This window comes from Melanerpes formicivorus, unplaced genomic scaffold (assembly GCF_026170545.1).
Source record: "Melanerpes formicivorus ecotype bairdi unplaced genomic scaffold, bMelFor1.0.p_v2 SCAF_7, whole genome shotgun sequence".
Taxonomy (NCBI): Eukaryota; Metazoa; Chordata; class Aves; order Piciformes; family Picidae; genus Melanerpes; species Melanerpes formicivorus.
In genome coordinates this window covers 27,576,055-27,600,696 of record NW_027142359.1, presented here as the reverse complement: position 1 = coordinate 27,600,696, position 24,642 = coordinate 27,576,055, and the positions used below count along the sequence as shown (strand labels likewise).

Genomic DNA, 24,642 nt, shown 5'->3' with positions numbered 1-24,642 from the left:
TTTAGGGGGTGTTGTGCTAGATCTTGAATAGGGCGAGAACCTGGCATTCTGACAGTAAAGAAACTGTGTCCTGTTTGTCATCTTCAGGTTAAGAATTGTGGGGTTTCTTCTAATCTTCCCTCTCCATTCCTGTTAACATCCTTTTTTTCCTTTTTCCCCATATTTCATGCCATGTTCCATTGTTTTGTGCATTTTCCCAGCTTTCCTTCCTGCTCCACTTCATTCTATTTGTCTTTTTCACACATTTCAATCAACTCAGTATTCATTATATGAATGAGTACAAGTGCAGATATGAAAGTCCACCCCCCTCATAAATACACAAAATGTGGGAACCACCCTCAGGATGCAGAGCAGGAGGGAGTCTGCTGACTTCCAACTGCAAGACATCATTAAAATTAGTGGATTCCCTATCCCCTTTGCATAAGGAACATTGCTATCTGGGCTGACTTCCACAGCAACATCTGGGCCACTGATAACATCAGTACTGGAGCATTGCTAGGTGAGCTCATGTTTTGTTAATGAAGTAATCCACTGAAAGTGCATATATAATTTTTTTGGTACCACATACTTTCCTGCAGAGTGTCTGACTATTACAGGAGCTTTGCTTTGCAAGTGAGACTTAAAGAATTTCACTATAGTTAATAATATGCTTAGCTTGAATTGCATAGGTGTACTAAATATTTGGTGTGCCAGTATTGGTTTGCTACATGTTGTGAGTGGTCCCTCTGCTGAGCTAACTAATAAAAGTGATCATGGTCACAAACATCTGACTTCGATGTGTTCTGGAGTAAGCAAACAAAGGGTGGAAGGAATATACTGGTAAGATGTTTAAGGTGTTTAAGACCAGGCTGGACGAGGCTCTGGCCAGCCTGATCTAGTGTGGGGTGTGCCTGCCCATGGCAGGGGGGTTGGAACTAGATGATCCTTGTGGTCCCTTCCAACCCTGAGTGATACTATGATAAGATATCTTCATTCAGACTTCATTATGAAATCCAGGCATCAAAGGAGGAAAAATAAAAATCTAGATAATTTCAGGGGTGGATTGAAATTTCTGTCCTTAATAGCCTCCAGACTGTGAGTGCAGTCAGAGATCTCAAACAGCCCAGGGTAGTCCCTGACTGTGTTTTGGCTTTTTCAATCTGCAAGCTAAATATTATTGTGGTTTTTCTGTCCTGAGAACTAGTGGTAACTGTTCAGACAGCCATAACACTCTCAAATTAGGCTACAGGTATGTGGAAGGGGTAATAATGATGGCATAAAATACTTGGCTGCCAGAGAATGCATAAAGAGAAATTAAAAGAAAAGAAAAAAAATTGATGAGTCTTTATGATTTAAAACTTTGTTCTTAAAAATGTTAAAGGTACTGTAGATTTCTGAGTTTCTGAAATATTAACCTGCCACTGATCTGAAAGCAAAGACTGCCCTGTTTGCCATTGTTTGGCTAATGATGAGCAGGAGTTTTACTGATCTTTTCCACCTTGCTGGGCTGGGTAGGCAAATGCTTTGTTACTGAGCTGTGGCAGTCATTTGTAATGCTTAGTGTAGGGAAGGTGAGCAGACCCTATCTCCTTGCCCTATTCCCCTCCAGGAAGTGTTGGAAAAAATACAGTAGTGGTGCTGTGTTTGCTAGCAGAACATGCACAGCCTTGCATATTAAGGCAGGCACTTAGCCAGCAGCTTTGAATTATTGTACCCTGACATTACCCACTGTAACTTTTAGCACTCTGGGCCCATTACTTTGGCTTCCTGCCCAGTAATGTGCAATTTCCACTTACATAAGAAGATGTAGCTGGAGTAATGACTCCTTGGAGGAGGTGTTTTCTTTTGCAGCAAATCAGCCCAGGGCCAGCAGGTGTAAGTTTATAGACACAGTCCAATAATGGCACCCTGCACTGCTCTCCTCTGCGAATCCAGCAGTAGGTGCAAAGGAACAGATCTGCCTTTGCACGCTTTTCATTATCCACTGTCTTATCTGCAAAGTCAAGCTCATGTAAATGGCTGTGCAAAGCTCCATGATTTTCCTTTTTTTTCCCCCCTCTTTTCTTTTCCAGACACCCTAGAATGCACATCAGAACAGGGCTGATGGATGCCCACCTCTACTGTCTGAAGAAATACGTGGTAGACTTCCTTGTAGAAAACAGGTAAGAAACCCAGCAGTACATAGGATGGTAGCAGGTGTTTGCACTGCCATGCAGTTCATACCAGTTTTTACAGGAAGGTTTGTTTCACTAAATTGGCTAGTGTAAAATAAATAGAAATGTAAAAAAAAAAGCTGGTTTCAAAATGCTTTCACTGCACTAAAAGAAATGCCAAGGGTCATATCTGAGTTTGTTATTCAGACCTTTAAAAAAACAAAGCAATCTAGTAAAAGCATGAGTGAAAGCTGAAATTTTTGCCTCTCTTACCCATCTCTTGTTTTCCTAATGTATCTGTGCCTTTTGGCTGCTTATTTCACCAGGGCTCCCCCGTTGTTAGGGCTGTGAAGACATTTCTGACCTTTGATTTCCCCCACCACAGTCTCATTTGGCCTTTGCAATCACCTTTTCTCTCCCCTTTCACATCCACCACCACTGCAGGTGGGCTATCTCTGTAGCATCCTATGTTTTTAGCTTGTGATGTTCCTCTGTCAAAACTCTGAGACCACCCACTGAGAGTAAGACAAACATCCTTTTATGGAAGTGGAGAAGGATCTTAGCTATAATATTTCATGAAACAGACCAAAAAAAAACCCCACCCTGTTTATATTCAAAAAACAAACAAAGGAACAACCCCCCTCACAGTAAGTAGAACAGTTTTGGAATGATGTCCTATTCCCAGATTACCCATAGCACTCTCATGCTCATTACATACATTGAATGCTCCCTGAGTTCTCAAGAGTTTTTCTGTCCTTTTAAGAAGAAAGACAAAACAGCTGACTGAGTGTCGTGTTCATCGTGCTTTTCCTTACCATATAAACTGACATGTGAAAAGACATTGGGGAGACTTGTGGTAGTCTTGACCATATACAAAATGAAGAAGCTCTTCCAGAATAATGTTCTGTGAGTGAGTTAAAACAGTGGAAAATTTGTGTTAACCTCCAGGGCACTTTCTTGCCATGCATAAGAATACAGCTTGCCCAATGCTGTGACTGACACGTGGGGGTATTGTACCAGTCATTTTTTGTTAGCACTTGTGTATGGGAGAATGTCTGAAAGGTGAGAAAACTTCAGGAGCAGCAAGTTATTTAAAGCTGGAGTAAGCTATTTATTCAGTATGTTTTGAAAAGCTGATGATAGTTTGGACTTCCCTGTATTTCCTGTGGTAGTTATTGTAGCTCTCTTTTGTGATTACACAGCATGTAGAACTTACTTCTTGAGATCCTAGCCATCCAGTTTTGCTGGGATTAGACACTTCTGGAATACCTGACATTTCACACCTTCAGTTCTTGTTTCACTGGTGTTTCATGCTGGCTTAAATTTAGATCATTAGGTTTGTGGGACAAGAAGAGCCTTTGTCAGATACGCCACAGTGCGCTCATGACACAATGAGATCTCAAAGCGCAAATGGTGGTAACTTCAGATTTCATCTCTTCATGGTCTTTCCATTGAAACTGGGGAGATCTTTGGCTTTGCTACTGACAGGATTTTACCTTGTATTAACCAGCAGAGTAAAACTCTTCTCTGAGCTCCTCCAGCTGCTCCCAGGCTGCCCCAGAGCAAGTCTACTGGCTCTTTTCAAGTAAGATTGGTTGGGGTTTTTTTGTCTCCCATAGAGAGATCATTTTCTCTCTTCATTATTTTATGAAGCTGTACTTCTTTTCTGTGGCACTCCCACAACAAACACACCATTATTACAAGCCCTATGAGGAGAGGCTGAGGGAGCTGGGGTTGCTTAGCCTGGAGAGGAGGAGACTCAGGGGTGACCTTATTGCTCTCTACAACTACCTGAAGGGAGGCTGTAGACAGGTGGAGGTTGGTCTCTTCTCCCAGGCAGCCAGTACCAGAACAAGAGGACACAGTCTCAGGCTGTGCCAGGCGAGGTTTAGGCTGGATGTTAGGAAGAAGTTCTATACAGAGAGAGTGCTTGCCCTTTGGAATGGGCTGCCCGAGAAGGTGGTGGAGTCACCATCATTGGAGGTGGTCAGGAGGAGATTTGATGGGCTGCTTGGTGCCATGGTTTAGTTGTTTAGGTGGGTTGGATTGGTTGATGGGATGATCTTGAAGGTCTCTTCCAACCTGGTCTCTTCTCTTCTATTCTCTTCTATTCTCTTCTATTCTCTTCTATTCTCTTCTATTCTCTTCTATTCTCTTCTATTCTCTTCTATTCTCTTCTATTCTCTTCCATTCTCTTCTATTCTCTTCTATTCTCTTCTATTCTCACAGCTAGACAGCATTTCTAAGACTCGATAGGAACATCTGGCATACTATTGGCCAGGTAGCTGCTTTATTCTTTTGGTTACACATATGCTGCTTATTCAGTCAATTAACAGAGAGTCAATCACAAGTACTGTACTTAACTGGGGAATGGGACTTTTACTGTGTGGAATAACTTGGGCTTTCAGGCTTCTGGCATTGGTGGGCATTTGCAGATTGTTTTTCTTCTCTGAGGTAGGGGAGGACAGTGCATACCAAAAGATCTTTCCATGTTTGGCAGCAATACACCAGGCCTCCTTAAAGACCCTGTGGAATATTTTTGCCTCAAAAGTCCTGACATCTACATAATTGTTTGGTTTTGAGAATTCTTTTTAATACTTTGTTTTTCAGTCTAGGGAGAATCTACAGTAAGCTTTTTGCCTCTCTGCAGTTCCGTACCAGGACTGGAGAAGCTCAGATGCCTTGTTTAAGTTGTGTGTGTTTAAAACTAACAGCAGGGACTGAAGTGAACAGTGAAGCTCTTGTATGGTGCCAGGAAGTGCTGACATAGTGTACTTCCTCAATATTACAATATTTACATTGTGTTAATATTTTAACAGCATGGTTTGATGGCAGGCAGAACACCTTTTTTTCATTGTTTGTAGCTCAGTGAAGCATTTACTTCTTTTTTTTTTTCCCTCCCCTCCCAAATTTTATTTTGCCATGCAACAGCAGAAAAGGTCTGGCCCAGCAGTAAAAATTTCAGATCCCTTTTGCAGAAGAAAGTTATGGTTACTCCCAGGTCAAAGAATGACATGAAATCTCATGTGGTTATGTTTGTGGCATCGGTTGCATGAAATGGGATACAAGTCCAGTGTAGTCCCATCTTAGCTGCAAAGATGTGGCAAGAAAAAGCTCTCCCCAAGCGAAAGTAGTTTGTACTGCACCTGCTCCTGTAAGGCTAAATTGCATTCCTCCACTTTAATTGGATTAATGTCATGTAATTACTAGCAACTAATACAAAAACGAGGGGGGAGGGAACGAACATCAAATGGCTAAACCTTTGTTTTGTCCAGGTATATGAATATTGCTTTAGGATTTGGGACAGCTTTGTTACATGACACTTCTGGGAAAAGGCTGAATTTATTGGTCAGCTTCAAAATGATAAAATCTTGGTATCACAACTTCATCAGCTTAGCAACACTGTCTTGCTTTGTGGTACTAGGCAGCCCTCTGAATTTTCCTATGCACTTGTTTGCTTTTCTGTGAGGGATTGTTTGGAGTATAATCAGTGCTTGTTTGGCAGCAGTGAGATTCTACTATGGGAGATGTTCAGAGAGGGCCCAAATGCTGTTTGGTACTCTGTAGTTTAGCATGTAGTCCTTTAATACATTTTTGTGAACTGTTTTTAAAGGACTGCATGGTAGACTCTTCTGCCTGAAGTGTTACTGCGCTGTAGCAAAACAAACCAATTCCTGACTTTTAAAAAGCAGATATTGGTGGTGCCTTTGAATAAAAGAAGAAAAGCTCAGAACCCCCTCAAACAGGTATTTAGGGGCAATCATGCCCCTAGTGTTTTTTAAATCTGGGGAATCTGTTTTGGAGGAATTATGCTGCTTTCTCTTTCCTCTCCTAGGAGGAACACTTTCATTTTGGCTGTTAAAATCGCCACCTCCATCTCTCTCTCATCGACTAGGTCGGCACTGGATTGCGGTGAAATTGAGCCTTTGAGGGTACAACAGTCCTACCCTGTCTGAATATACCCAGGTCAAACACTCATAGTTCCACAGTGGCTTGGGGAACAGCTGAAGTTCTTGCCCCTAGTAGTTTGTCATTCCTTTCAGCTGGAATTTATGCCTTCCCTTGTCTCCACACTCCTGCATCACTGGGGCAGGTTGATTATCTGAATGCTCCTTTATCAGCTCCATTGTACTGGTAGCCTCTGCCCAGGGCTGCCAGCAGGAGCACTCAGAGCTCCACCCTGGAATGGACATCTTCATCTCTGCATCCACAATAGATACCTGGTGCTGGTGACTTCTGCCTCTGTTCTCATTAGATACATAAGAGGTCATGGCCCAAACTCATAAACTGGATTTATCCTATCTGTACAGGGACTGTGGCTTTAATGTGAACAAGCAGCAGCTTGTTTGGGCTGAATTTTCTGCTGATTGTAACTGTCCCTGCGGTGATTCTTTTCTGCAGAGACCTTTGATTCTTCCCCAGGTTCCTTTTGGCATCACCAAAGTTAGAGTTGCTGTCATTGGTCTTGATTCGCCAACACCTGCTGAATTGTATCACATCTTTGCACTGGAGGGAGTTAAAAGTCTGTGTCCAGGCAAAAGCTTTCATTTCCTAAACATTTCCTTTTTCAGAATAGAGTTAACCTGAGGATGTTACAGGTGCTGTGCGTTGTGGCATGGAGAAGACAGGCGAGCACAGGCCATGTGTGTTGCCAGAGCTGCTCTGCCAGCACAGGGCAGGGATAGTTGAAGGTGAACACCTGCACCACATGATGAACTGCACAATATTGCTTTTCTTAAAACGATCATTGCATGAGCTGAGCCAGGAGGCTAGACAGAAGCAGAGGCTGTAGCTGGCTGGGGGCATGGCTCCACCCCACAGCTGGCGTGCCTCACACCCCTGGGGCCCTGGGGTGGCAGCCAGCACAGTAGCCAGTCCCTTTTTTGGCACTCTCCTGAGTGCTAGGTTGGAATCCTGCCTCGCTGCTGCATTCAGGGCAGATGGAAAAAGAGTCCTTATTCCCTTTCCCCTGTGAACTTCATCTGCAGTGGAGGGCAGGATCTAGGCCTGTGTTTTGTGAGCTTGGCGTGTTGCACAGGCATGCGCTGATACATCTTTACTGTGTGCTGACAGTTTGCTTGCTAACAATTCCAGCAAATCCACTAGCAGAGGAAATGTGATCAAAGTGAAGATTCATGGTAGTTTGTATTCTGTGAAATAAGATACCTGATTTGGGGGAAGGAGAATTGGGAGACAGATATAAAGCATTCCCTTTCCCTGTAAAATTTTAATGTGCAAAAAACCAAATCTGCTTTGGAATGCTCAAGTGTTGAAGATGTGTCCCTCTATATATATCCTGTGTATATGCTTTAAAGTATACATAATGTCCATGTATTATATATGTATGCATGAATGGCATTACAAGCCCTGTGAGGAGAGGCTGAGGGAGCTGGGGTTGTTTAGCCTAGAGAAGAGGAGGCTCAGGGGAGACCTTACTGCTCTCTACAACTACCTGAAAGGAGGTTGTAGCCAGGTTGGTCTCTTCTCCCAGGCAACCAGCGATAGAACAAGAGGACACAGTCTCAAGCTGCTCCAGGGGAGGCTTAGGCTCGAGGTGAGGAGAAAGTTCTTAACAGAAAGAGTAATTTGCCATTGGAATGTGCTGCCCAGGGAGGTGGTGGAGTCACCATCCCTGCAGGTGTTCAAAAAAGGATTGGACATGGCACTTGAAGCCATGGTTTAGTTAGTCGTGAGGTGTTCGGTGATAGGTTGGACTTGATGATCTCTGAGGTCTTTTCCAGCCTTATTGATTCTATGATTCTATGCCAGTCAGTTGTGCAGGTTCTGATGACATTTGTTATAAGGATATCATCTTGCTCACAGCTTAAACCTGTAGACATATAGAGGCTGCCATTTTCATCTGTCCTTGAGGTAGACCAGAATATCTGAAGCCAGATTAAGACAGAATGAAACAAAGCAGTGTGTAGTCCTACTTAATAGGTTATCTCCTAAAAATCACTTTTATCAAATTTCATCAGGGCAGATCTTGCCATGAATATGTTAATCAAACCTTAGTTACAGGTTGGGCACACAACAAGCCACATTAACTTTGCAAAGTGAAGCACCTGGCAGTTAGGAAGTACCACATATGAGTCTCCCTGTACCACCTTTTGCTTCTGAGCCACATACTATGGTTCAGTCTCCAGCACATGGCTGTATGTTTTTTCCCCCCATTGCTTTGTTTGTTGACTGTGACACACACTGAAGGAGATCCTGTTCAATGTTGTATCTAAGTTCTGTAGTTCAGGTCAAGGTCACCAGCCTTACTTAATGCTTGCTGTTTAAACCCTGTTCTGAAGATAAATGCTTTCATTTTGGATTCTTGGTGCTCATCACTGATACTATCATACTCTGCACACATGTCTTTTGAACACTTCTATTAGTGAAGCTGCAGTCTTGCCCCATTCTGAAAGAGGAAAACTAAAGCACACGACCTGAAGCTTGAAGCATCCTTAAGTATGTTGTGTTTCAGCCCTTAAAGTTACACAGAGAGCTCTTTATGCTGAAAGAATCTTTTCCATTGGTGAGAACTGTCACAGGGTGACACTTAGCAAGTCGAAGCCACACAATGAGTTGCAACCTGCAGAAGTTGTTATGCATTCAGCAGCATGTGTAAACTCCTCTGGCAGAACTGCCAAAAAATAATTGTAAAAATCAGTTTTTCAGGCATCATTAATTTGCTCTAATACTAGCAGTTCTTTTCTCCTCTTACAGCCCTCTGCCTAGTACATTCAACACACATGTTCTAACAAATGAGGCAGGCATTCTTCTGCCTCATTACACAACCTTGATTCATCCCCAGGGCATAGTCCATCTTTACATTGGGTGAAGAAGAGACTGAGGAGAGAGGAAAAGTAGATGAGTGTTTTTAAGGATCATGTCATAATCTGTACACATGACACCCTAATGAAGGCTATCTGAGCCACATAGTTCTAACTTTCCTTAATTTGAATGCCCAAACTGTTACCCTGATGTTCTTCTCTGTGTGAATGCATTTATATATATGACACACTTAGAATTAATCAATGAAGCTACTGTGACTCTTTTTCATGGAATAGCTGTTAGCAGCATAGATTTATTACCTATCAAGTCAGCCACCAGAGGATGAGATGCTCTGAACTTCAAAGAATATCCATCTCAGCCTTCGTAACCTTGGCCTGCAGCATACTCTGTTACTCTGTGGAGTGCACTGCATGATCAGTTCAGTTACTTTGCAGCAAGAGGGAGAGAGAATGGAGCATGCCCAATGTAGGAGGACTCAAAAAAATGTAGCTGCCAAATAGGTCTCTTCCAGGCATGTGCACTATTTTTTTTCAGACCTAGCCTGATGTAGTATGGGCACTTTTTTATGTTTACAAATGTAACACCCTGGGGAAAAGGCAACCTTGGGCCAAATTGCAAGCGTGGAAGTGCCAGAGCTCTTCAGAGGAGCAGCTGGAATATTTTTAACGTGGTCAGAACAAAGGGGGTTTTCCATAATTTTATTCTTGAAAACAGCTGAGACATTTTTGATGAAGCTATCAGGGGAGGGGGTGGGGGGGAAATCAGCTTGAGGCAAACACCTGGCATGGGTAATTTCAGCCAAAACCTTTAAAATTTGGCAAAGTTTGTAGATCAAGACAAACTTACAATAGGAAATGCAGGGCAGTTTATCTATAGGAATCCCAACTGCACCACCTCTGAAGGTTGGTAATCTCAGTTTTTACGAAGGCAGATGTCACTGTGGGTTTGTTCAGAGGTTGTGGCTTCTCTTTCGTGCACCAGAGTGGCAACTGCATGTTCAAACATATGGAGATCTTTGGGCTTTGTTTCAAAGAACAACGTCCATGTATCATAAGCAAAGTTAACAGCACGTGTCTTCCTCTTACACACTAGAGCATTTCACATGCTTTTATGGTGGGGTACTTCCCCACCACCCCTTCCTCCTAAAAGTGAGTTAATTTTTGGTTTTTTGCATTTAGTAACATGTTTTGCAATTCCCCATTTTGTCCTGAATCAAGTACTTGGGAACTGTTGGGTGTAGAAGAAGCCATTGCTTCCCCTGCACAGTCACCTGGGAAGCGGGCAGCTGTCTTCGTGGCCAGAAGGATTCTTCACCATGAGAGTGGTGAAGCCCTGGAATGGGTTGTCCAGGGAGGTGGTTGGGGCCCCGTCCCTGGAGGTGTTTAAGCCCAGGCTGGCTGAGGCTCTGGCCAGCCTGATCTAGTGTGGGGTGTCCCTGCCCATGGCAGGGGGGTTGAAACTAGATGATCCTTGTGGTCCCTTCCAACCCTGACTGATACTATGATACTATACTATGATACTATGTGTGGTACTGGAAAGGCAAGAATGATAAACAGCAGCACTGTGGCTACTTCCAAAGGTCTGAGTAAGCATTGTCCTGGGAATGCTGAGTGCTCACATCTTGCTTGCCACCAGGGCAAGCAAGCACTTTCCCCAGAGAGCCCTCCTCTCAGATTGCACCCCATGAGAGGCTAAGCTGGAGATAAGGAAACAAATCAGTTCTTTTCCAGTTCTTCCAGCGCTGCAGAGCTGCCTGCCAGAATTTACCAGTAAGGAAATTCTCCTCTGAACTGAGCAAATTTGCTTTATAGCCAAAGTCAGTATGATTTGTTTGCAAAGTTAAACATTGGGGTTTTTTTTGAACTGCTGAAATAAATAAGAGCAAATTGTGTGAGGTCATAGTGCTCTGACTTTCCAAACTGCTTCAGCTGCAATCCCAGAGCAAGCTGTTCTTTCTGAGCTCCCCTCTGCTGTGTCCGGAAAGCCTCAGCTAAGCCAGTACTTGGAGGGGAGAGGAAGGTTTACTTAAGTCTCAGCGCTGTGTTCTGAGATCTGTGGCTGTGAGAAGAGCTGCAATGGAGCCCTCCTTCTCCTTCCCAGTAAATGGCAGGGGCAGGATGAGATCTTTGAAAAGTGGAGATGTGAGTGACTGGCTCTGAAGCTCCTGCTTGGATGGCTGTGTGCTATGCTGTACACAAAGGCCCCTGCAGGTTTATATTAAGGTGCTGCCCAGACTAAACCAGTGCATTTTTTCTTTTTCCCCTCTAAATGCCTTTTTATCATTCAGGCTGTCACCTGTGTTTCCTGGCAAGGGCTGCTGGCTGGGGGAGGTCTGGCAGAGTTGAACACCCAGCTTTGGTGGTCTTTGTGTGGCTGCCTGAAAGATGGCTTAAAACAGAACCTGCTCTGTGAATACCTGCGAGTTAACATGTGTCAGCCGTGTGGCTGGAAGGTTTCTCCTTTGCTGTAAAGAGAGATTTTATAATGAATACTTTCCTTATGATTAAAATGGGTAAATAAACAAATAGCTTCTACAGGAAGTATGCTGCATGAAGACAGGGCAAATAGATTGTAGCTTTCCAAACAAGGGAAAAAACACAACACAAACCACTAAGAACCAAACCCAAGCTTCTCTTTAGTGCATTTAATCTATTAGAATGTGAAATGGCAATTTATCTTTCCCATTTCCTTTCCTTGTCAAACAAATCCAGCTGTTGGAGCTTTCTCTGTGCCCTACTAGAAATGCCAAGACTTGAACTTTGTTGATGTCCTCCTGCTCCAGAGTATTGTTACCATTATCTTTCCATGGCACCAATCAAGCTCACTCTGAAACCTCGGGGGGGGAAAAAAAACACCTCAGTGATACAAACTAGATTTGAACAAATTATGATTTTCAGCAAATCACTTCTGTAATGAATACAATTCCTATTCCTGTTAGCAGACTGCTTGGAACCAGACATGTCCTTGGATGTGCTGAGTTGGAGCTGATTAACTTCATGAATAACTGCAAATCTTTCAGTGAGACCATGATAGGCCGTGGTGGCCACGTGCCTGAGGTACTCGAAGCATGCTTGGTCACAGCACAGTATTCTGTGCATGCAAGCAGCTCCTAGGGATTTTTCTTTTCTTTTTTTCTAAAGTAAATGTTAACAATTTTAGATTTTGTCCTCTAACTGTGATTTCCAGCATCAGATAATAACACTTTGGACTCCCGATGAAAAGTGAACTCGGGGAGAACACGAAGAAGGTCATTCAAATGTCAGTGCAAATGTGATAGAATCACAGGAAAATTTAGGTAGGGGAAGGACCTCAAGTCCAACCTCCTGTTTAAGTAAGTCTAACTTCTGTGTTGCTCAGGGCTTTTTTTTGAAATTGAGTTTTGAAAGTCCCCAGGGATGGAGGCTGGACCTTGTCTCAGGACTGTGCCACTCACGGAAAAGCTGTTTTCTTTCTGTCCCAATTGGAATTTCCCTTGCTGCAGCTTGTATCTGTTGTCTCTTGCCATTTTACTGTGCACCTCTTGGGAAAAGTCTGGCTATATCACTTGAGTTTTGGTAGTGGAAAACTGTAATCAGATCCCCCTGCAGCCTTCTCTTTTCCAGGCTGAACAAACCCACGTCCCCCAGGTCATCTTGGTGGCCTCAAGCTGGGCTTGCTCTGATCTGATAATAAACATTTAAAATTGTGAACTATTTTTCCCACTGTTTCTTGCAGTTGCAGTTTCCCTGGGTAGCCTTCAGTCAAACTGACACTGGTCTTCAAGCGAGATGCAGATTTTGAACCAAGGAGGAATGTTTACTCTTTTATGCATCTGTGTTCACTTTCCCTTCTCTTAAGCCATTGCCACTTGGACAGTATCATCCTAAATACTCTTTCATCAGTGCAATGCATTTTCTTCCACACAGCACTACTTGCATGTAAGATAATACTTGTAAGATAATACTTGAGGTGAAATTTTTATCATACCTTGCTGGCCATCTTCCTTGTGAGGATACAATCCTTGTATGTGGTATCATGGAGTGAAAAACATAATTTTCCTGTATTTTCTGTCCAACTGATTTGATTGTACAACTTGCAAGAAGTTTCGAGATTGTTTTCTTTCTTCGCCTCCATGGTTTGCTTCTCATCTCTTTTCTTTCACACCACCTCAGTCACTGACTGATCCTTCTGAAATGCGGTGATCCCTTTCACTCACAAGTTCACTTTCTGGAAAAGAGAGGAAAACAGTGTTTGTTTCCCTACTATTCCATTTCTTGTAGCTTTTCTGGGCCTTAGCCAGCCAAATGAAATATGAACAGTAATAAAGATGTCTGTAACTTTGTTCCCGTCTTCATTATTGCATTGAATTATCATGATGGGGAAGACTTTTAACTTCCTGCAAAGGGAAAATAAATGATGATGATAGGGCACACATGCCTGAATACAGTTGCTAAGAGATACCTTCATTAAGTCAGTGAATCATCAGTCAATCAATAACAATATTTCTGAGCTTCATTTTGAATGTGATAAGTAGCTAGAGTATGAGATAAGGGCTGATCTTAGAACATAGTCTTGGAGCAAAGGAGTGATAGCAGCTTAAACAGATGCAGGACAGTCTAGGGGAAATGATGAGTGCTATATAGTTAAGTTCCTGGTTTTGAAGAAGCCAAAGAGCTGCATGGGAAAGGGGAGTGACATTTCCCTAAATCAAAGATGCAGAGATGAGCTGTAATAGATACAGCGTTTTACACCAAACTTTTCCAGATTAATTCCACCTGGAAAGAACGTTAGTAATATAAGTAGGCTCATAAAGAGATGGAGATAGGATTCACTGGCAAAAAAAGCTTCATCTTAAAGTTCTTTAGGAAAGGGTAAAGTGACCCAAAACCAAACAAACCATTTAGTCTTCTCACAGGGTAGAAGAGGATGTTGCAAATGCTGCAGGGGAGAGAACAGAAGTGTTGTCCTAGAGGAAGGAATGGAGCAAGGATTTGTAATCAACAGTGAGGATTGGAATTAAGGTAGATTGTTGGGAGGAAGAGTGTAGAAATGGGACTTGTACAGATGGAATCAGGACTGAAGTACACACCAGAGCTTTCAGTTCTTCTCCCAGGCTGCTGAAAGAATGAGCATGTTAAGTCAAACCAAGTATTGGTCCAGTTGGTTGCAGACCACTGAACGCAGCATCTGCATGGAGAAACAGCAAAGTGATGTGGACATCTACAATGCCTTTAATGTAGCCTCAGTGGAGTGGGGTGAAGGAGCTTACTCACGTGAAGCTACAGCAGTGTCTACATTTTTGGCACATTTTATACAGTCATCTGAACCATTTTAATCTATAGAAATAGATACTCGGGCATCTTAAGTTTAAATAGTTCATCCACTTTATTGGATGGATGTTAACTTTCTTAAATGCATCCTATGAGTGTGTTTGTTTAGGCACATTGTCAGAATGCCTCTGTTCAGTGTGCTTTGCAGAAAAGGAGCCTAATTTCAAAGGCATTTAGGAAAAAAAAAAAAAGTTAGTAACTCAGACAGATGGCTGCAAAGGCGGAGGTGGGAGAGAATGGGGAAAGATGAGTTCTGGCAAGGAGTCGCGTTCGGTGCAGGTGCGCTGGTTTCAGAAGAATGGGATGCTGTCTGGGAGTGAATGAGATCCATTCCTCAGCAGCGCGTACAACCTGCCAAACACCCTGGGTGGCCTCTGACAGCCTCAGAGACTTTTTGGTCAGAGAGAAGTTCTAAAAATGTCCAAACTTGCTGGCATTCCCATGCAAAAGCTGTATTAGTTGGGAGCTGTGGAATGTTCCTGGCTGTTTGGCAAGTGGGCAGAGTTAAAGGTTGCTGAGATGACCTAAGCTGAGTGCATGCACGTTTTCAAAGGGCTGGAGTATGTAATTGAGGAGTTTTAATTTCTGTGGTCAATTTTTCAGAAAGCTGCCTTGTTTCCCAAAGGGTTTTTTGGCAGAAATGGAAGTTAGATCGCTGCTCCTTTAAGTGCATCCAGACTTGGTGGAACTTGAGAACAGCTTTTTATGTGGTTTTCATCCATACCATCCCTTCCATACTTTGATCTGGATCCTCTCTGTGTTATGCTGTCTATGGCTGTCGCTTGCATGTCGTCTGCTCTTTCCCTGCATGGTCCAGAATGAAGGGGTTTCTGTGGTCATCCTGCAGTTTTGGGAAGTCATCCCTAAGCTTGAGCCTGCAAAACAAAGCTGTGCAGTTACCCTGTCTTGCACAGTCTTGGGTTTGAAACACTGTCACACACTCTTTTACGAACGCTGGGAGTAAGTTGCTGTCAGACTTGCAGGTTATGGTTAGAAAACACTGTGGAAAGATAAATGGAGCACAAGTTCTGTCATGTGAAGTTACCTTTTAGTGGAACATTTCTCAATTTCCTTCCCTTCTCCCTAGGCTCTTAACTCCAACAACAATAACAGACACTGACAAATAAGTAATTAATATGAAATTGGGAGGATAAGTTTGCTCTTTTTGTGATGATAGCAGTTTTGAGACTAGAAGAGGACAAATGGAAGGCAGCAAGAACTAACATCTGTTTGGTGCTATGATTAGTGTTGCAGGTTATTGAGTTAGGCACAAGTAATTGCCTGGTAGTTTATTGGCTTGCCTGGTTACTTTGGAATTCTCCTTTGTTATAATTGGTCTTGGGGACACCAAACAAAGGCTGAAAGATTATTGTGAGATACAAGGACAGAATTAGCCTTTTGCGGGTATGCGGCACACCCCTATAAATTTATCAGTTGATGCTTTTTCCTTTTGTATGTAGCCTTTCTCTGCTTTCTCCACATTCTTAGCATGTCTCAGAAATTCCAGCATTTTCAGCAGTGAATCAGTGAGAAGAAGGGGGAAAGGCCTGTAATTGCTTTTTCCATTGTGCTTGTTAAAACCGCATTGTGGGAAATGGACCCAAACACTGTCTTTTAAGTGGTGTTGAGTCTGAGGCAGGTGGTATTAACTCAGGACTGCATTAACTCTTTTCAAATCTCTTTCCTGTTTCCTTGAGGAAACATGCCTGGTGTATGTATGTGGCAAGGGCTGTTTGCCTGCCTCTCGCATTGACATTTTAATTTGGTCCATGATATAAATATCATTTCCCTAATCCCCCTTGCCCTGACCCTGTTTTGTCTTTTCTTCAAAGTGAGTTGACTTTTTTTTTTCCCCCCCCACCCCTTTAAGGAGGGGGGAGGAGATGGGAATGGTGGCTGGCTGCTCTAGTTTGGAGCATTAAATGCTTGGGGGGGAAAGAAAAAAAAAAATCTCAGAGTAACTGTTGTTTCTTTCTTTGTATTCACATGGAAATTTTTAATCTCCATCAAAGGATCAGGAGAAAATAACGTTGAGATTCAACAAGAGAGCTCCCAGCTTACATGGAATTTTTAAATGTTATTTGGCTTTATCCTTTAAGCGATGAGAACCATGAACTATGTACCTACAGGGTTCAGAATTAACTTTTCTCTTTCTTCCAACACACCCTTTTTTCTTTCTTCTTTTTTTTTTTTAGTTCCCTACCTCCCTCTCTTTCTCTTACATCTTTATTGTTCTGCATAAACACGCAACTTCTTTTCAGCCAAAACTCTAAGTGCCTTAGGATTTGTTTAGTTGTGTTTATATATACATTTCTAATGTTAATTATGAGCACCGGTCTGAAATGCAGCCTCTTCTTCTCAAAAACCTTCTTCTTTTGATGTGAGCTGAAGAATCTCTCAGGAAGGCCATGGAGTGAAGATCAGAACCCAAGCCACTGTATGCTTATGTAGTTGTGCAAGAGCTAACATTATCCTCTTAAAAAAAAAACAGAAAAGGCTAAAGTAGGTTATAAAAGGGATAATAATTTGCTTGTTTGTAGTGGGGAATCACAAACACTGTTTGCACCTGTAGATGTAGCTGACTGTGCTGATAATGATAGCAAGGGAGACCCCCTGCAACCGGCCTATGGCGAGTAACAGCAGATTTCACAGGTGGGTGCTGACAGCAATGGTAGATTTCATGCTTCATCACAGATTAATAAAACAAGGAGGATATTAAGATGCTAATACTCATTAATACTGTTTTATGGTGTTTAACATTAAACATGGAAAATGAAAATGAATGACAGCCGGTAAATGGAACTGACAGTTGAGTTCAGGGTGTCTGAAGCTGGTGAGAACTAGCTGCAGGAAATAAAGGCTGTGGATGCTCCCATTCCTGCTGTGGATCAGGCCAAACAGCACCTCCTGGTACCTAGATTTTTGCAAGATCACCTAAATGTAGACATAAATAGACTTTTGTATTACTATAAAATACTTTATGAGATTTTTTTTTCTTCACTAGCATTGGTCAGAGCCATCATTTTCTGTGTCATATGAAAGATAGAGTCCCCAACAGTACCTATGTCTGAGAGCAGAAATCACAGCCCATTGAAGCATAATTGTGAAATGCAGGGGTTTTACTTTGATTTTAAGGGGGGCACATTTTGTTAGGCTCCCCAAAACTCTTCTTGTGTTCCCGTTGCCTCCTTTGATCTCTGTTTCTTGCTAAAGTTTTGGTAAGCTTCCCTTGATCCTAGGGTGAGTTGTACTTCAGCAACAGGAAAAGATTGTCCCTCTGTGGGGCATAACATACGTAAGGTAATGCAGTATAATATAAAATACATAAATACAAACTGAAGACTTCTGTAGTGCTGACTACTATTTGTGTTCAAAACTCACTGAAAACTTTGATGTAGCTGTGTTTAAATATGAAACTTAAAAACCTAGGATATTTTCACCTATTGTTCTTCACAAGTGAACATTTGAATGTAGTATGAACCTTACCTGTGCCTTTTACTGTCAGGCAAAAATCCCGGGAGCACAGAAGGGACATCGTAGTGCACAGAGAGCAGGGATAAAGGAATCCTAAAAGCATGACACTTATGTCTCTCTGGTAACAGTAGTACTTGGTCTGATTACAGTTATCTGACCAAGTGCCCATTTTTGTAGCTCAGAGTTGTGAGTTTTAAATACAGTGAATCTTGAACATTCTCATCTAGGTCTGAGTCTGCAGTCTGCATAGCTAATGTAGTGACTGGTGTGTGCTCTGACCTTTTAGGTACATTTAATATAGACTTTTCCAGGGGGTTCTTTTACTTCTAAAAGTTCCATTTGCTCTTGAATGCCCAGCGGTTTCTTGCATGTGCACCATGAATTTCAATTGCCTGGTTGTCTTCATTTCCCGCACATATGCACTGTCTCTTGCCAACATCCCTCTTTGTTGTGACCTCCCATGTGAATGGCAGATTCCATCCCAGAGAGAGTTCTTCTTTTTTTACGTGCTTCAAATGTGATCTGTATCTCTTCCTTTCAAAATTGCTGCCATTTTCTGGTTTTCAGGGGGCTAAAGCCACATAAGGTGCTTCAGGGATTAGTTGTCCCCCTTCCTTTATTGGCAGCAGTTTAATCAACGCTTTCAATATTTGGTGGTTTAGTTGAAAACCTACTGCTTTCTGTCAAGGTGAAAACAGACAGGTGTAACTTCAGAAATCAAGTTTTAAGGTGTGGAAAGGTAAAGAAAATGAAAGATAATGAAGTATAATGGTCTGGACTTTATGAATGCATGGTTAATTTAGCAAATGTTGCTCAAAAGCAGTGTCCTTTTTACCCTCTCTGCTGTATGGATTTCACTGTGAGGTGTCCGAGCGTGGTTAGCATTGAATTTCTGCCAAAATGGTGTGCCTTCCTCTCTTTCCATCCACCTTCCACTTTCTTTCTCCTGGCTATAGTAGATTTTGCTTGATGTTGATCTCATTGAGTGTTTCATTCTTACTTCTTGGTGCTAAAGAAAATAGCAAGCTTGGAAACCAGGGGGATGCCAAGTTTTGAAAGCTGAACAGAATGAAAAAAAAGACTGCTTTCTTCAGCATATACAGACTTACACTTATTTCTTCTTAATATAGGCACTTTTTTAATACACTAGACCAGAAACCTTTTTTGGTTTGTTTTCTCTGCAATCTAGGTTACAGGCTAGTTGGTTCTTCCAAACTCCTGCTAATTTTTTTTTCTCTCTTGATGAAGGGTCTCCAGTCCTATCCTTCCTTTGGTTTAAATTCCTTTCCTAGTCCAAGACAGATGTTTGGTTTCCCTTGCTGTTGACAGTCAAATAATATTCTCACACTATCACTTTGTATATCCCCATTTGCAAGATCTATCACCAAAAAAAAACCAAAAAAAGCCCAATTTTTTGTCACTGAGTACCTTACTGTGTATTTCTTAATAATTTCCAAAGGCAAATTCCTTTAGTGTTGCATATAAATTGCTTAAACAGCAAGCAGAGGGAAACCTTCCTGGTTTTCCTTTTCCAGTAAGAAGGGTGTGTTTCTGAGTCACATCTTATGGATTTACTCCACCTTTGCTGAAGGAATGTGGCTAGCACTTCAGAGAATTTGAGGAAAGCTTCAGGAGTTTGGCCAAGAAAGAGTAAACCATCAAAAAACCAGGCAAAACCTTGTCTTCTCCCTTTCCACTACTTTCATTTCCTACCATGTTGTGTTGTCCTCTGCATCAGAGTATTTAAGGCTGCCAAATACTTGGATATTTTATAGGTAATATATCTTATAAATGCCATGGCCAGCCTCTGAGGGAAACACAGGATTGTCGGTTTTGGATGGAGTATAAAACCCAAGCAGGAAATCATTGCTGAATGGCACAGCTGCAGGCAAATATTGTAAGCTAGTAAACTGCCCATCTGCACAGCCACACGTGTGTCAGAGCACAGGGCCAGGGTGGCCGTGGCAGAGCGCGCCTGTAAGTGGTTAGCAGGGAGAAATTTGGTGATTAAAGAATGAAGTGTTTTGCTTCGTTAGTTCCTGAAATACAGCTATCTGAAGGTGGTTATAATCTTCTTTTCGAGAAGGGGGAGAGACTGAGAGCGAAAGATTTTCCTTGCCTGTAATAAAACCTAAAAGCAGGATTTCAGATCTGGGAGAGGTTGGATCATCCTGCGGCAGGACAAAGGCTGTGACACAACCTGCAGTTGAGGACTGAAGGAAATGTTTGTCAAGAAAAAGGAAAATATTTGTTTGTGGGGCTGAACTGGCAGTCACATATCAATCTCTCCATCAAAGCTAGGGACAGGAAGGAGTGTTTTGATTCTTAGGTCTCCTTCATTATCACTGACCTGAAGAGGAGCCTGGGGCACGTTATGAGCTGCATGTTTGCTAAATCTTGGACTGTTTAAGATCCCCCTTTGCTAGAGATTTTGCCAACCAAAATCCCTTTTGGGATGCTTATTCTAGTACTTTCCTTTTTAAATTTAACCTATAGTTAGTTCTGAGTCTTCTGTCTTCCATTCTAATTAAATCCTCTCTCTTTGTGGGTTATCATTTGTTGAGTTCCCCTAGCCAAGCTCTCTGTGTTAGCTCTCCCAGTTCTTTCTCTGAAGCTTAGCGCTTCCTCTTCTTTGTGCCAAGCTGGAGTTCATTTTCTGTGTGATTTTCCCAAGTGCTACTTTAAATAATCCACAATTTGGTTACTAAATGCAGATTGTTAAAATAATGAAACAACAACAAAGCTCTTTTAAAACTGCCTCTTGTGCACTCCAGCTGTAAAAGCTACTGATTGGGGATTTTTTTTTTTCCCAAGCACTTTATTGAAAAATAAAATTATCTTTTAATAGTCAAAATTAAATTACCAGGGTTATGATCCCATTGTGCAGTAAACTTTCTATTGTCTATTGGGGAGAGATTTTTCTTGATTCATTGTAAAGTATAATCAATGCAAGAGGAAAGATAATGTAGCGATCAGAGTCCTTGTTTAAGATACAGGTGGCTTGAATTCAAGGCTCTGCTTTATCAGAAACCCTTCAGGTGATTCCTTTGCCTCCGAATGTTGGGGTGTCAAAACTTCTATGAGTTGAAATATGTACACAGAGGAGGGTGTATTACCAGCTGAAGCCTTTGGAAGGGTTTGTATTTCATTCACCTGAAGGGGGGTTGTAGACAGGCAGAGGTTGGTCTCTTCTCCCAGGCAACCAGTACCAGAACAAGAGGACACAGTCTCAGGCTGTGCCAGGGGAGGTTTAGGCTGGAGGTTAGGAGGACGTTTTGCACAGAGAGAATAGAATAGAATAGAATAGAATAGAATAGAATAGAATAGAATAGAATAGAATAGAATAGAATAGAATAGAATAGAATAGAATAGAATAGAATAGAATAGAATAGAATAGAATAGACCAGACCAGACCAGACCAGACCAGACCAGACCAGACCAGACCAGACCAGGTTGGAAGAGACCTTCAAGATCATCATGTCCAACCTATCATCCAACACCACCCAATCAACTAACCCATGGCACCAAGCACCCTGTCAAGTCTCCTCCTGAGAGAGTGATTGCCCATTGGAATGGGCTGCCCAAGGAGGTGGTGGAGTCACCATCACCGGAGGTGTTCAGGAGGAGACATGATAGGGTGCTTGGTTGCATGGTTTAGTTGGTTGGGTGGTGTTGGATGGTAGGTTGGACACGATGATCTTGAAGGTCTCTTCCAACCTGGTCTGGTCTATTCTATTCTATTCTGTTCTGTTCTATTCTATTCTATTCTGCTCTGCTCTGCTCTGCTCTACTCTACTTTACTCTACTCTGTTCTATTCTACTCTATGTACTTGGGATCTGGACACTTAAAGAGTGTGAAACTCTTTGGACCTAAATTGATAAAATGTGCTGATTTCTTTTGGTTAAAGGACTGAGTCTTTAAAATGTTCTTGATGTTTCACGTGAGCAGGAAGCCATCATGAAGGTCTGTGTCATTTTCACTTAAGCTTCTGATATTTCATATATATTCTTGTCCTTGAGCATTTCCATATTTTTATCACAAAGAAAAGGAGCTGCTTTGATTTTTCCTCTGTAAGCTCTTTATTGTCTTTTCCTGTCAGTTGGTGCCATCTTTTAAGGCACACAAGTGGATTTCAGTTGTCGTCGTTACAGTGTCTCAGTACTTTGCACACAAGCAGGAGTTGCAGGGCGCCGCCGTATTACATTAGAGGCATCTTTGTTAAAATGTAGGAAAATCAGTTCTGAAAATGAAGCTATTTCTTTATTTTGACTCTTCCTTTGTATTTTTGTGCATTAAGGAAGCACTTGACTGGTGGACATTGTCTTAAGGCCAGATGTTTTGGAGTACCTGACATTTTGATTCATCCTAATGAGAAACGTGCAAAATGTCTGATGCACAAAGAAAGTGAAGACGTGTAAATTTTAGCATTCATGAACTTCATGTGTGCCTCTCCTTCCTCAGGACAATCACATCTCTCCGGAGTGAACTGATTCCACATCTGGTTAGGAGACAGTTCTCTTCTCCTGCATCATTGCAGCCAGGACTAGACAACAAAGAGGAGGACCAAAAGAAAAAAGAACAAGCCTCTCAAGGTCAGTATAAGTATGAAAGATGTAATAAAGGTCTTAGAGCTTGTGTGCTACAGCTGAATTACTAGGTAAAGTCCAGAATTATCCTGAAACAATAATGTAAGGATTTGGGCCTGTACACTGCACTGGTTAGGCCACACCTCGAGTACTGTGTCCAGTTCTGGGCCCCTCAGTTTAGGAAGGATGTTGACTTGCTGGAGCATGTCCAGAGAAGGGCAACAAAGTTGGTGAGGGGCTTGGAATACAAGCCCTATGAGGAGAGGCTGAGGGAGCTGGGGTTGCTTAGCCTGGAGAAGAGGAGACTCAGGGGTGACCTTATTGCTGTCTACAACTACCTGAAGGGGGGCTGTAGACAGGCTGAGGTTGGTCTCTTCTCCCAAGCAGCCAGCACCAGAACAAGAGGACACAGTCTCAGGCTGTGCCAGGGGAGGTTCAGGCTGGAGGTCAGGAGGAAGTTTTACACAGAGAGAGTGATTGCCCATTGGAATGGGCTGCCCGGGGAGGTGGTGGAGTCACCATCGCTGGAGGTGTTCAGGAAGAGACTTGACAGGGTGCTTGGTTGCATGGTTTAGTTGGTTGGGTGGTGTTGGATGATAGGTTGGACACAATGATCTTGAAGGTCTCTTCCAACCTGGTCTGGTCTGGTCTGGTCTGGTCTGGTCTATTCTATTCTATTCCATTCTATTCTAATACTTCACAATAGCAAAGATTCTAGTAGATTCCTTTTTCAAACACTATTGTGCATTATGTAAGTACTTTCAGCCACCCTTATTTGGGTATAAATCAAAAGGCAAATCAGGTGCCCTGTGTGTTTTCTTCTTGAATACAATATGGGTAAATGCACTTCTGAAAATGTAATTTTAGGAGGGAGTTCCTAAAATTGCCTAGGGCAGCAGACTGAGCTTTTGCCACCCTGCCCTGGGAACTGGACAGGATCTCAGATCTTGGGATTTATTTTTAGCATTTCCGCTGTCTCCTTGTGTGACCTTGGGCAAAACACTGCATCTGTCCTGATCCCTTGATTCCCACCTGCAGAATAAAAATAAGCACTTACTCACTACAAGTGATAAAATCTGGTAATGATTGCTAAGTACCTCTCCATTCAGATGATGTGAGGCAAAGATTTCCCTTCACCAACAGTATTTTAATAGTATTCCTCTTCAGAAAGTATTTCATTAAATCCTGTCTAACTTCATGCATGTGTGTGTTCTCCAGACATTTATAGTTTCATAAAGGAAGATAATAGCTTGCTGAAACCTGCTCCAGATAACTCTTGTTGGAATGATCACAGAGGAGATATGAATGAAACTCTCCACGAAGGAAAAGTGCGCTGCTACGTCCATATAATGAAAGAGGGACTCTGCTACCGAGTGAATACTCTGGGCTTGTACATTGAAGCTAACCGACAGGTGAGAAAAATGCACAACTGCTCTGCAGCAGTGCAGCAGTAGCTCATGGGACATTTTAGCCTCCAGGAGTGGCTCCCTACAATACAGCGGAGGAGCGTGTGGGAATTGAAACAGTGCCACGTTATCTGCACACATTACCCTACTGGCTGCTGGATCGGGACGTGAGGCCAGGAAACCGTTCTGTCACTAATTTCCTCCGTAGCTTTGATTTAGCTAAGAAACCCCCACTCCACGCGCTCCTCTGGGGTTTGGTGGTGGCAAGCTCTGCAGCCAAAGAGCCAAGAAGTGTGGAAAATAAGGCTGGAAGTAGCTTTGATAGCTCATCTAATCGCTATCTTCCGTGTCCTAAAGGCAAGATCAGTTCTGACTGGACTCTTCCTAACAGATGTTTATCTGAGTTATAATGACAAAGGTTATTAATGATTTGCAGGAAGACTTAAAGCACTCATACACTCAAATTGCCTTATGCTTTCCATTATGAAAGTTATTTTATGAACAGGTTTCACGACTGTGGTGCTCCAGGTTAAGACAGAAGTGAAATGTTGATCTGCTTCAGCTTTCACTTTCACAGTACTGACAATTCATAAAATGCAAGATCACAGAGGAGGATTACAGAAATCTTGTACTGGCTAATGAGCTGATGATTAAAAGCTTTTAATATGGGTTTTGTTGGGTTTTGGTTTTTTTTTTACTGCACTGGCTGATGTAATGTACAAGTTCTTGCTTCACTCTGCTAGTGATGAACTTCATTGCTTCAGGAGTGGACAGCTTTGGGGAAGGTCTGTTTAGAAGGGCTTGTAGCGATAAGACGAGGGGCACTGGTTTTAAACTGAGGAAGGGTAGGTTTAGGTTAGGCATGAGGAGGAGATTTATTAGAATAAACCTTTATTAGAATAAACCAAACCAGGTTGGAAGAGACCCTCAAGATCATCGTGTCCAACCCAT

General features: G+C 42.3%; 1 protein-coding gene across 1 annotated transcript in view; it reads left to right on the top strand.

The window, feature by feature from the left end:
- EIF2B3 (eukaryotic translation initiation factor 2B subunit gamma) overlaps nt 1-24,642 on the top strand; it is a 112,476-nt gene that overhangs the window by 57,407 nt on the left and 30,427 nt on the right. Inside the window, exons 6-8 of the mRNA XM_068141593.1 lie at nt 2,052-2,141; nt 22,161-22,291; nt 23,504-23,697. Coding sequence (XP_067997694.1) covers nt 2,052-2,141; nt 22,161-22,291; nt 23,504-23,697 — 415 coding nt within the window. The remainder of the gene's footprint in view (nt 1-2,051; nt 2,142-22,160; nt 22,292-23,503; nt 23,698-24,642) is intronic.